At 35.6% G+C, this 13,983-nt stretch overlaps 1 protein-coding gene across 1 annotated transcript in view; it reads left to right on the top strand.

Annotated features, from left to right (window-relative positions):
- The window catches only part of TAF1B (TATA-box binding protein associated factor, RNA polymerase I subunit B), a 102,822-nt gene that overhangs the window by 64,046 nt on the left and 24,793 nt on the right, over nt 1-13,983 (top strand). The window contains exons 9-11 of the mRNA XM_036751656.1: nt 6,996-7,143; nt 12,387-12,564; nt 13,125-13,171. Coding sequence (XP_036607551.1) covers nt 6,996-7,143; nt 12,387-12,564; nt 13,125-13,171 — 373 coding nt within the window. The remainder of the gene's footprint in view (nt 1-6,995; nt 7,144-12,386; nt 12,565-13,124; nt 13,172-13,983) is intronic.

The raw sequence follows: 13,983 nt of genomic DNA, 5'->3' as shown, positions 1-13,983 counted from the left end.
ATGAGGTGGCCCTTCTCTAGCCCTGGCTGCATATACAGGTGATCCTATGGCATCCCGTCTCCTCTAAGAGATTGCCCGTCATATCCCCATTCTCTAACTTATCTTTAATCTCTCTTTATTCACTGGCTGCTTTCCTACAGTCTTCAAACGCATCTCCCTCATCCTCACAAAACCCTCATTTGACACTTCCATGCCTACCTTCCTTCCTTTTGTACAACTTGCCCTGCCTCTCTGTATTTGTCATATTGCTTTGTACAACACACTAATATACAATTGCATTCATGTTCCATAGCGTTTGGCTATTCCCTAATTGCCCAGCATCTACTATGTTCATTGCTACCACAAAAAGTATTGTTATAAATTTTATGGTATTTTGAGGCCTTTCATTGAATCATTTATTTTTTGTCATATATACTAGTAGTAGGATCTCTGAGCCAAAAAGAATGGACATTTTAGTCACTTTCTTAACATAATTCCAAGTTGCTTTCCAAAATGGATGGACTAGTTCACAGTTTCAACAGCAGTACACTAGCATTCTTGTCTTTTAACAGCCTTAATAGTATAACTTCTATTTTTTGACATCTTTGCTAGCTTGCTGAGTATGAGGTAACACTTCAGAGTCATTTTGCTTTTCTTTTACAATCAATCAATAAACATTTATTAAGTGCCTACTATGTGTAAGGCACTGTGTTAAGCCCTGAGGATGCAAAAAGAGGCAAAAGACAGGTCTTTCATGGTTGTTTGTAGTTTGTAATTTTGTAGAGAGCTGTTTATAATTTGTGTTGTTGTTTTATTCTGAACTTAAACAATAGTCAATAGTCATTAAACATTTACTAAGTGATTCCTATGTGTCAGGCATTGTGCTAAGCACCAGGGATAAAAAAGAGGCAAAAGACAGTCCCTGCCCTCAGGGAGCTCACAATCTAATGGGGGAGAAAACAGGAAATAACTATATACAAATGAGCTCCATCTACAGGATAAGTAGTAAATAAATAAGAGGGGTAAGGTACTAGGATTGAGGGGTTGGGAAAGGCTTCCTGTAGAAGGTGGGATTTTAGTTGGCACTTGAAGCCGGGCAAAAATGAGGAGGGAGAGCATTCTAAGCATAGGGGACAGCCAGAGATAATGCCCAGAGGAGAAAAATGGATTATCTTGTTCATGAAACAGTAAAGAGGCCAGTGTCACTGAATCAAAGAGTGCAAAGTGCAAAGTAAGAGGTAAGAAGACTGAAAAGATAGGAGGAGTCTAGGTTGGGAAGGGCTTTGAATGCTAGACAATTTTGTATTTGACCCTGGAGGCACTAGGGAGTCACGGGTATATATGGGGGGGGGGGGCAATGTTGTGTGTGACATGATTGGACCTGTGCTTTAAGGAAAATCACTTTGGTGGCTGAACTGAGGATGGATTGAAATGGAGAGAGACCTGAAGCGGGCAGACACACCAGCAGGCTCTTGCAATAATCAAGATTTGAGAAGATGAGGGTCTGCCCTAGAGTGGTGACTATGTCAGAGGAGAGAAGGGGGCCATATTAGAGAGATGTTGCAAGGTGAAATCAGCAGGCCTTGGCAACACCTTGGTTATGGCAGGTGAGAGACAATGAGGAATCCAGGATGACTGAGGGACTGGGAGGATAATGTTGCCCTCTACAGCAATAGGGAAGGTAAGAGGGGGAGGGTTTGGAGGAAAGATAATGAGTTCTGTTTTGGATGTACTGAGTTTAAGATGTTTACTGGACATCCTGTTTGAGATGTCTGAAAGGCATTTGGAGAGGAGATTGAAGGTCTGCAGAGAGGTTAGGGCAGGATAGATATAAGAATCATCATCATAGAGATGGCAGTTAAATTCATGGGAGCTAGTGAGATCACCACTAGAGTGGTTGTATAGAGAGAAAAAAGAAGAGGGCCCAAGACAGAAGCCTGAGGGACCCTATAATTAGAGGGAGTTTTCTGGAGGATCCAGTAAGAGATTTAGAAGTAGTGGCCAGATAGGTAGGAGAACCAGGAGAGAGTGGTGTCCTAAAAACCTAAAGAGAAGAGAATAACAAGGAAAAGAGAGTTATCTACTGTTGAAGGCCATAGAGAGGTCAAGGAGAATGAGGACTGACAAAAGGCCATTGAATTTGGCAGTTAAGAGATCATCACCCAAAACGAACATTTTCATATGCACAGCAGAATCTATTAATCTCCATTTCACACAGCTATTTTTTGAAAAGTATATAATAAAATTCTATGTGTTATTTTTAAAACTCTGCTGCTTGTCTGTGCTTCCTTCTGAACTTTCTTCCGTTATCTTACATGCATTAAAAAAAATGTTGCAATAGGCGCACCCCCCCCCCCTTTTTTTTTTGCTATTGCTAATGTCTTCCGCCTTCTGACTTCCTTCTACTCATTAGCCAGGAGAGAAAAAGAAGGGAAAATGCCTTGAAACAAATTAGCACAATCAAGTAAAGCACATGCACAAAGTAGCCATGTCCAAAAATGTGCCTCTTTACTTTGTGCCCATCCCTTCTCTGTTTGAAGGTGGGTAATGTGCTTCATGCTACTCTTCTGGAGACATTGTTATCTGTTGCTGTGATGAAGTTCTTAAGTACTTCAAAGTTACTTTTCTTTACATTGTTGTTATCGTATAAATTGCTCTCCTGATTCTTTTCCCTTCACTCTGAGTCTGTTTACACTAACCAAGTTTCTCTGAAATCATCTCTTTAATTATTTATTAAATTACAATAAGATTGTATTAACTCACATTACCACAATTTGTCCATTCTTCAAATTGTCTGAAAGGCAATTTAGCGCCCCCTAGATTCTAATTCTTCCCATCACCACCTTTCAATACCTCTTCCTGGATTAGGACATTTGTTTTCCTAGTCTCTTCTTTCTCTCTTAAATTCTTCCCATCCCAGCTTATTTCCCTGTTGAGTTGGCATATTTCTGTTTTAAACCCAGCGTAGGCGTTTAGTTCTCCTTTGTCCATTTCATTTAAGAGTGAGGTTCATCTGATGCCTGCTACTCCTACCCATTTCTCCATGTTTGTATATTCTCATGTCCTCTAATTATGAGAAATAGCCAATTCTTCCCCATTCTTCCTCCTTTCTACATTAGCGTATTCCTTATTTTATTCTCCCTGCTCTCTCCTATCTTAAAACCCTTAGAACAGAGCTAATATATTGATAAGATCTCTGTTTTTCTTACTTAACTTCCTTTATGTATTAGGTGGTCCATTGGATAGAATGCTGGATCTGGAGTCAGGAAGAACTGAGTTCAAATCCAGCCTCAGACACTTATTAACTGTGTAACTGTAGGCCTCAGTTTCCTCATCTGTAAAATGGAGATAATAATAGCACCTACTTTAATGGTTGTTGTGAGGATCAAGTGAGACAATAATTGTAGTCATTTAAGGAGTAAACATTTAGTAAGCACCTAATATGTGCCAGGCACTGTGCTAAGTCCTGAGACTTCAAAAGAAGGCAGAAAAACTGTCCCTGCTCTCAAGGCTCTTACAACAATGCTGATATTGGTGTATGCCCAGTTTCTTCCATACTGCTTTTCAGCTTTCCCAATAATTTTTGCCAAATAATGAATTCTTATCCCAAAATCTTAAGTCTTTACATTTGCCAAATACAAGGTTATTATGTTTATTTGCTGTTGTATATTGTATGTCTACTCTATTCCATTGATCTACCTTTCTATTTCTTAGCTAATTTAGATAGTGAGCCAGATAGTTTTGATAATTAGTGCCATATAATATAGTTTAAGATCTGGTACTGCTAAACCTCCTTCCTTTACAGTTTTTTTCCATTATTTCCTTTGATATTCTTGAATTTTTGTTCTTCCAAATGACTTTTATTATGTTTTCTAGTTCAGTAAAATAATTTTTTGGTAATTTAATTGGGATGGCATTGCATATATAAATTAGTTTAGGTAAAATTGTCATTTCTGTTATGTTGGCCCTGCCTACCCATGAATGATTAATATTTCTCCAGTTATTTAAATCTGACTTCATTTGTATAAAAGGTTTTTTTTATAATTTTGTTTATATAGTTCCTGGATTTGTTTTGGCAAGTGTACTCCCAAGTATTTTATACTGTCTACAGCTATTTTAAATATTTAAATATCTTTTACTATTTCTTCTTGCAGAGTTTTGTTTGTGATATATAGGAATGGTGACAATCTACTTTATATCCTGCTACTTTGCTAAAATTATTAATTGTTTCAACTGACTTTTTAGTTAAGTATTTAGGATTTTCCAAGTATATCATATCATTTTCAAAAAGAGATGGTTTTATTATCTCATTCCCTATTCTGATTTTTTCTTTTTCTTTTTCTTCTCTTATTGCCATTGCTAGGATTTCTAATGCAGTACTGAATAATATTGATGACAGTGGACATACTTGTTTCACCCCGATCTTAATAGGAAAGCTTCTAGTTTATCCCCATTACAAAGAATGCTTTTTAAAAAAATCAATTTAAGGAATAATCCATTTATACAAGTACTTTCAAGTGTTTTAATAGATTCTAAAATGTTTATAGCAGCTGTCTTTGCAATGGCAAAAAACTAGAAATTGCAGGAATGCCCATCAGTTGGAGAATGGCTGAACAAGTTGCGTTCAGTGCTATAAATTGTGATGAAATAGTACTGTGCTTTAAGAAGTGATGAGCTCAGTGATCTTAGAAAAACATGGAAAGACTTGCATGAAATAATGAAGAATGAAATAAGCAGAAGCAAGAGGCCATTGTATAATAGCAATATTGTTTTAAGTTAAAACAAGTTACTTAAACGTTATAAATATTCACATTACCTGTAAAGGACATATGAAGAAAGACACTTTGCATCCAGAGAAAGAAATGATAAATAGAAATACATATAGAATAATTTTACACATATATATCTATTTGTGTCTAATGGTAGCCATCTCTAGGGTAGGGGTTGGGAGGGAGGAAAGAAAAAAAGAAATTTACATGACAATTTTGTTGTATATTTGAAAGGAATAGCAAGTTGTACATAGTATATTTGTAGTTTAATGAGCAATTAAATGCTTCTTTTATTCCATAAATTAAAAATAGAATAAGTTTTTGTAAAAAAATCTAATGGAGAAGACAACATGCAAACAGATACATACAAAGCAAGCTATTTACAAGATAAATAGGAAATAATTAACAAAGGGAAAGCTCTAGAATTAAGGGGGGGGGGCTGGGAAAGGCTTTCTATAAAAGGTGGGATTTTAGCTGTGACTTAAAAGCAGTTAGCATAGTGCCTGGAACATCGTAAGTGCTATATGACTGTTAGCTATTAGCTTTGAAGACAGTAAAATTCTGATGGGACACTTATTTCTTCTCTCCTTTTTTTTAGAATGTTGGTGCTGTGTCATTCAGTAGTTCCTTCTAACTGTTCAGATAAACTTACTTTTCTAGGTTACTCTGGACTCTTGTGTTTTTATTTCAGAGCTCTTCCTCAGCTTTGTTATTTTCATCAGAAGTACTTGGAAGTCCTCTTTTCCATTAAAGGACTTTTTTTTCCTCTATAAGATTATATTCAACTTGCACCATAAGTTATTCTTTGTTATAATTCTGTATCTTTTGCCTTTTGGAATATTGTATCCATGATCTACCCTCATGTAGAGTAGAAACTGCCACCCAGCCTTATGTGATCCTGTGTGGTTCCTTGAAACTTGAACTGCTTCTGTCTGCATCACATTTTTATTTTTATTTCTTTGATGTGGAGGCTCTGGGTTTTAGCTGTGATATTATGTGGGACTTTAAATTTTTTTTTCAGGAGTTGACTGGTGTTTTCTTTCAGTCTTCACTTTATCCTCTTATCCTGATAGAACTGAGCAGTTTTCATTCATGATTTCTTTAAATATAGGCTTTTTAAAAATCATAGTTTTAAGTGATTCTTAAATTCTCTCTCCTTATGTTACAAAAATCAGTCGTCTCTTATATCAAAATATCTTACATTTTCTTTTTTCTTTCAACCTTTTGATTTTAGTATATTTCTTGCTATTTCACGGAGTCAGTGATTTCTGTTTGGTCTACTCTAGTTTTTTAGGGTTACATTTCTTGGGTAAGATTTACCTTTTTCTTTTCTAAGCTACATAGTCTCCTTCTTATTATTTCTTCCAAAGCTTACATTTCATTTTTCTTTCTTGCTTCGTTTCTTCTATGTGTGTTCATGTGGAAAATCCATTTTTTTTTCTATTGACTCTCTGCTTGCAGTTCTTATTGAGTTAAATTGCCAACAGTTTTTTATATTCCTTGGTGTTTTCTGTGATTTGCTTATGTCTCCAGCTTTAATTCATGAATTAGAGCTTTGTTCTCCATCTCCTCCTTTCCCTGCTATAATTTTTGGGTGGGTTGGTCAACCCTGGGCACCTTGTATTCTTTAATGACCTTTTCCTCCCTGGGTTCACCTGCCTCCTCCACCAGTCTTTAAGGTTCCAAGTGCTAGGTCTTTGGGATCATCTCTGGCATCTCAGGAAAGAGTATTAAGGACCTCAGAGCCCCTGGTCTTGGACTTTCTCAGTCTGTGCACTGGTCAGCACATCACTGGTTAACACTGTGCTGCTAATCCCCAGGGTTTCCAAAGTCCCTGGCCCTGGGATTTTCTGACCATCCTAGTACTTTCTCAGGAGACCCTTCCATTCTGTTGCCTCTCTAGACACAGAGCTTTGTTGTAGTCTACAAGTTTCTTTCTATGGTTACCCTGTTCTTTACTTTGCTTGAGAGCTTCCCTTTCCTGGCTGACGTTTTTCTTCAGTTCTGAGGTGCAAAATGTCACTGTCGTTTCTCATTTGATTTCTCATTCATTATTCGGACTGGGGCAAACTTGGGGGTTTTGCTGAAGGATGTATGTGGGAGCTGGGTAGCTTGCCTCCTATTCAGGCAACACATTCATGGAAGTCTGGTCCATATCCTTTTATCTTTTGTCATATATCCTAATGTTTTCAAAACTAAATTAAAAAATGACTTCTCTTTACCTTGAATATCTCCATTTTATTTTAGTCTTGGCCTGTCTATGAAGATATATTTGAAAAAATGATTGAACTTGCAAAATTTTTGGACTTACCTCGTTTTCCACATATAACTGAGAATTGTTTTCTCCATCCAAATATGTTGTGTATGAAGTACCTGATGGAAGCCAATTTACCTGGTAAGTAGATTGTCTATCTGTATCTGTATAATTATATCTGTAGAATGTGTATGCAGGTGCATGTGTGTGTGTGTGTGTTTAGGAAATGTTTTATGTTTATGTAATACATATTATACTTATTATAGTCACTAGAATATTATGATAGAAAATCTTGAGGCCACTTGTTGTTGTCACCATTAAAGCACAAGCATGATAGAATATAATAGAAAGAATGTAGCATCGCTGGGAGCAGGAATTGTTTTTTGCTTTGTGTCCCAAGCATGTATTACCTAGGTAGGTGTTTAGCAAATACTTTTTTAAAATTGATTTATCAGACTGACATGATAGCTCTGTCTTGATTACCAAGCAAATGTGCAAATGTGTAGCTTCAGATCAGAAAAGAATTATTCTAGATATCATGTGGTTCCTGGAAAGGTTTTAGGATTTTCAGCTTAATCAGAAGTGGCCTGTCTACTCGTGACAATCACAATTCGATAGTTTTGCCTAACTGTTTTTTGGTACTGTGCTTTGTTGAGGAAACTGTTTAGATGTTTGGAAATTGTCTACTCTGTCTAGATAAAGTGAATCCATAAAAAATTAGTTCTGGGTAAAAGAATATATGTTAAAATTTTTTTTTAATCTCATCATCACAGTGAAGCATTTGTTTTTCACTGGATCTATGATTTCATTGGTGTGTGTAGAACTCCCAGTGAAGAAATTCCCTCTACCAATGCAAGTCAGTAACTGCTCTGCCACTTGTCTTCTAAAAGAGCTACCTGAGAAGTTAGTGACTTGCTCAGTGTCAGAGCTAGTATATGTAAGGTGGATCTTGAACCTGGGTTGGTCTGACTTGAAGGCCTTGAATCTGGATACTCTGCTACCCTGACTTTCAGTACAACATTATTGATTCTATGTGGTTATGAGGAAGGCCAATCTGAATTAATGACTAGTCTGAATTAGAGAATCTTTGTAAAGAAATTCAGTTTTATTTCAACTACATGTAGAAATTAGGGTTTCATGAAGGGAAAATGTTCCTTAGGAGTCTTGCTTCACTAAACAGATAATTTTTAATTAGAAAGTTGGTTGTATTATGCAACCTAATATTTCTAAAGCAACTAAAATAGTTTGTTCTAAAAAAAAGATTTTAAAATTATATTCTTATTTGTACTATCAGTTTATTTGGCAAAACCTTTTTGTACGTCTTTTGGAAGGAAAATTTTAGCCCAGAACTATTTCAAATTATTGTACTCTCCAAAATATTCTTTGAAAAGGTAGTCTTTTTCTGCCCTATTTTCTTTTAATTTTTACCCATTTGAATTTAGGCTCAAGTGTCTACGTTCACAGAATTCAAGAGTTGGAAGGGATCTTAACAGCCTTCTTATCCAACACATACACAAAAGCAATCCCCACTATAATAAAGTTTGGGACAAGTGGTTTCCAGACTCTTCTTAAGCACCTCTGAAGAGAAAGAACCTACCACTTCTCAAGTCATCCCTTTCTACTAATTGCTAGGAAGTTCTTCCTTATTTCAAGACTAAAATTTGCCTCTTTGCAGTCTCTATCCATAGAACTTGGTTTTTTCCTCTAAGGTCAAAAAGAACAAGTCTTATACCTCCCCTACAATGATAACCATGTCTCTGCTCTTTCTACTGTATCTGTTTATAAGATACATTATCACCAGGATTAAAGGTAAATTCTCTCCAGGTAGTTGAGTCAATTATTAGAACATTTATGATACATGAAGTTTTCAAACATTAGCATCTCCTTTTCTTCATTTACATGTTTGTTTATTAGATAAGAAAAAAATAAAATATTCCAAAAATGATTTAAGGATAATAATAACTAGTCACAGCTATTTAAGGTTTGCAAAATACTTTTATAAATCTCTCATTTCATCTTCACAACATCCCTGATAGATAGATGCTTTATTATTCCTATTTCAGAGATGAGGAAATTGAGGCAGTAGGAGATTATGTGACTTGCCCAAGACCACACAGCTAATAAATGTCAGAGGTCAGATTTGAATTCAGATCTTTCTGACTCCAAGTCCTGTGCTCTCTCCACTAGCTCCTTGAAATTCATTTTTGCCAATTTCTGTTTCCATCAGAAGATGGAGAATAAAGTCTAGAGTAACAAGAGTGATACTTAATTCCTTGAATTCAGTGTAGTGAGATACAGAGCCTGAAAGGATTCTCATTAGACATAGCTTAAAATACACTAAGCGACAGGTAACCTAGTTGGAATCTGCTGATATAATCAGTTCCTGAAATTCTTGCTAAACTGGAAGTGTGAGAAATTCAGGAGATTTATACTTGTGAGAAAATGCAAATATGGTGACCATGCTGATGCAATAGTAATTTCAAAGATGTAAGGTTTGTTTTTTTAAATAGGAATGAAATAAATCAGACAAATTGGCCATATTAAGCAAAGTGACAGTAAAACAAGTACTTTATTCATTTTTTTTTGATGCTACTAAGATTGCAGTGGCTAGTCTAATGTTTTGTTATTTAGAAGATCAGATTTCTGTGCTTGAGATTATTGGTGGTCTTATTTTTTTTTCTTTGATTTTCTTTCAAAGAATAGAGGTTAAAAAGCCTTCTTTCATTGGAGGAAAGATGGCCTTTCAACTCTCCCAAATATGCTTCAGTCTTGAGCTAGACAAGGATGGTTCCAGGCATCAGAAAAAATAACTAAGACATTCTCCAATTGGTAAATTCACAACTTTATAGCAAGCTTCCATCCAAGACACCAGTTCTGTGGTGGGAATGAGAGTGGCAGGACGGTCAGTTTGGCTTACTTGGCTTGTTTAATGGTCCTTACTTGCCTTACTACTCACTTCCTGTTTCTGGTTGAGTCAAGGGCTGTAGAATGGGAGAGAGGTCACTATCGTTCTAGTGTATATCAGGTACTCTGTGATCTAGCCTTAAAAGGTTGGCTTGTTGAAGCCTGGCTCTGCATGCCACCCATTGGGTCTTAGGGTAATTCACTTGACTTTTCTGGGCTTCACATTTCTCAGCTACAAAAAGAACGGGTTGAATCAAATAGTTTCTGATGTCCAAAGCTATGATCCCAGAAGAAAACATAGTCCCTATTAGGTTTATATTCTATGAGAGTGATCAAAGGTGACATAACAACAATATGCAATATTACATCACTTATAGAGGTAAAGTGGTATGTCTTCCCTCTCACTTTCTATTTACTATCAGTGCCACCTTTTCCTTATCTTTCTCACCTGTCTTTTTCCTATTATGTATTTCTTCTGTTGGAGAATCAAGAAATTGCAATGACAAATAGTAATAATACAGTTCTAGCTTATAAATTGCCCAAGAGGAAGCTGTATACTTCCCTGGAGGCTGATGCAAATAATATGTAAATTTAGCAAATCTTTTGGCAAATCTTTCTTAAAATATAAATGAAAACTATCTTAATGGTAAGAGCAAAGTCTAAATACCTAAGTCTTTCAGTATAATAGACATATTTATATTTAAGTTATGTTGGAATATCTTTTTTTCAAAAAAATATTTATTTTTGGTTTTCAACATTCACTTCCATAAGATTTTGAGTTCTAGATTTTCTCCACCTTCCTCCCCTCCCCCCACCTCAAGACAATGTGCAGTCTGATATAGGCTCTACATACACATTTTTATAATAAACATATTTTCGCATTAGTCATGTTATAAAGAAGAATTGGAACCAATGGTTCTAGAAGAAACGAAACCAAAAAAAAGAGAGCAAATAGCTTGCTTTAATTTGCATTCAGACACCATAGTTCTTTTTCTGCATGTGGATAGCATTTTCCATCATGAGTCTTTTAGAATTGTCTTAGAAGAGCTAAGTCTATCAAAATTAGTCATCACCCAGTGTTGCTGTTACTGTGTACAATGTTCTCCTGGTTCTGCTCACTTCACTCCACATCAGTTTCTGTAAGTCTTTCCAGGTTTTTCTTAAGTCTGCCTGCTCATCATTTCTTATGGAACAATAGCATTCCATTACATTCATGTACCACAACTTTTTCAGCCATTCCCCAATAGATGGGCATCCCCTCAATTTCCAATTCTTGGCCACCACAAAAAGAGCTACTATAAATATTTTTGCACATGTGGGTCCTTTTCCCATTTTTATGATCTTTTTGGGATACAAACCTAGAAGTAGTATTGCTGGGTCACAGGGTATGCACAGTTTTATAGCCCTTTGGGTGTAGTTCCAAATTGTTCTCCAGAATGATTGGATCAGTTCGTAACTCGACCATGTGTTGGAATATGTTAAAGCAAATTTACAAGTTTTCTTGGGCTAAGCATTTTCTAGTTAGTTTGAAACTAGTATTTCAGCTTTTTGTGGTTAATAAATTTTTTTTACTAATAAATCACTATGATTTTTCATTTAGAATGACACAAGCATGATTAGGTTTCAAAATGTGTGATAAAAACAAGGAGTGCTTTAATAGATCACAACAAAGAGAGATATGGAATAAAATAGTTTTTATTCTATTGAACATGCCAGCAATGTGATGCTGTAGATGTTAATGTGTCCATTGTAGTTAGTGGGAAAAAGTCAAATCAACGAACATTTATTTATTTATTTATTTTTGGAGGGGGTCAGACAGGGCAATTGGAGTTAAGTGATGTACCCAAAGTTACACAGCTAGTAAGTGTGTTAAGTGTCTGAGGCCAAATTTGAACTCAGGTCCTCCTGACTCCAGGGCTGGTGATCTACTCACTGTGCCACCTAGCTGCCCCAAAAAACATTTATTAAGTGCCATTTGTGTGCCAGGCACTGTGCTAAGCTGTAGGAACACAATGGCAAAAAACAGTCCATGCTTTTGAGGAGCACAGAGTCTGATGGGGAAGACAACATGAAAATAACTATGAACAAGATATAAACAGAATAAATTGTAGATAATCTTGGAAGGTACTAAGTATTAAGGAGGGGATCAGCGTTCTTAACCTGTGTTCTTTGGACTTGTTTTTAAAAAATATTTTGATGATATAAAAGTATCTCTGTGTGTGTGTGTGTGTGTGTGTGTGTGTATGTGTGTGTGTGTGTGTGTGTGTGTATTCTCATTAAATTTGTTCAGAAAATGAGATATATGACAATTTTAATAAATTAGCCAGTTTTTTCTTAAAAATAATTTTTGGGGAGGTGTTATTTTATTTTTCCTGAGATATGTCATAAAATACCATTTTCTTAAATGTTTATTAGTGCATTTAAATGCTCAGGTTTTCAGGAAAATTCCATTTATATTTTCCTATTTTATTGTTCTACAGATGAAATGCATAGCCTCACTTGTCAAGTTATCAGAATCACTGGTATAGGAGAAGTGGATTTCCTGACATTTGATCCAATAACTCACAAGACAAAGACAGTAAAATATGATGTTCTGGCTGTAGCTGTCATTGTTGTGGTGCTGAAACTACTCTTTTTATTGAATGACAATATAGAATGGTAAATATGTGGTTTATGTCTTAATTTAGCAGGGAGTAACACTTTATAATGGTGATCATATTAAGTAAACTAAAGTAATAACATTGTTATTGACTTTACTAGTTATTTTGAATGAAGACATTTGTTAAATTTTTTACATAGGAAAGTCTTAATTGCCATAAAACATTCAACAGCCGTAACTGTTGTTTATACCAGTACATTTATGTCTCACTTTCAGAATATTTACTTTGACTTCCTAAATGGTTTATAATGTGTTCAATTCTTTCTTGGCATTGCTTGTTAGATATTCATATTAGGACCTTATTTATTTGTGCTCAGATTTTGATGATGTATATATTCTTTTTAAGATTGGCTTGAGAGAGCAAGATTATTAGTGATGCTTTCCCTCCTCTTCCTCTCAGTCCTAGTCATGTTTGACAGAATTTATAGTGTCTAAACAGGTCAAATGATTCATTTTTTCCCCTCCAAAAATTTGGCTTCAATTGGTTATATGTGGTAAGTAGAAGAATTCAAATTGTGATTGTTTTCAAATGAGTTGATAATTTACTTATTATTTGCAGGTCCCTTTCTAAACTTGCTCAAGAAAAAAACGAAAACAATCATGAAGGTACTCAATTGTCTCTATCAATATTATTCACTATAAAAACTAATTTCTACATTGTGCCCCCTTCAAATTGTGCTTTATGCTTGTAGGCTCTTTGAGTTTATGCTTAAAGCATATTTTGAGTTTTCATATTTTATCTAGAGTTAGTGATATTCTTAATACCAGGATGCCTAGGAAAATGCTTTTGGTTCATGGCCCTAGACTGAGGCCCAGTGGCTTCATGTTGAAAAGGTAGGTTGAAACAAGATAGTGGTAGGAATGGCAAAGGAATATGAACTTTCCTTAGGGCGGTAAGGAACTCACCAAAGATTTTTGAAAAGAGGAATAACTGGTATGAAGAATTAGAGGGATAGAAAGGGTATTAGAGGGACTATTTAAAGGCTATTTCAATAGTCTAAGCCCATGATAATATGGTAATTTTTTAAATAGAATGATGGCAGTGGAAATAGCAAAGCAAGGGCAGAAGTGAGAGTTGTTGTAATGGTGGAACTAGTAGGTCTTAATGGGGCCAACTTTTGTGCATCTACTGTATCATTCCTTAGAGAATAGGAGCTGCTTCGTTCTAAGAGGATCCACCTCCCTCCGCTTCAGGAAGAGCCTTTTTTTAAAGCTTCAAGTATACAGTTGTCTTTTTCTTCTTCATCACCCTCTGTGTGATATTTTTCTATCCTTCATCTTTACAACAAAGTTATTTCTCCAGTGCTACCTCATATCCTTTGTTTTTTTCCATTAAAGCTAGGATTTGGGCACTTTCTTTTGTTGTTGTTGTTTCCTTTGTTTTGTTTTAAAGAAATATTGTGGAGCCCCCCTCACCT

The sequence above is a fragment of the Trichosurus vulpecula genome, chromosome 3, assembly GCF_011100635.1.
Source record: "Trichosurus vulpecula isolate mTriVul1 chromosome 3, mTriVul1.pri, whole genome shotgun sequence".
In the NCBI taxonomy this organism is placed as follows: Eukaryota; Metazoa; Chordata; class Mammalia; order Diprotodontia; family Phalangeridae; genus Trichosurus; species Trichosurus vulpecula.
Note: the sequence above shows the minus strand (reverse complement) of the source record. Positions and strands in the feature narration are given on the sequence as shown.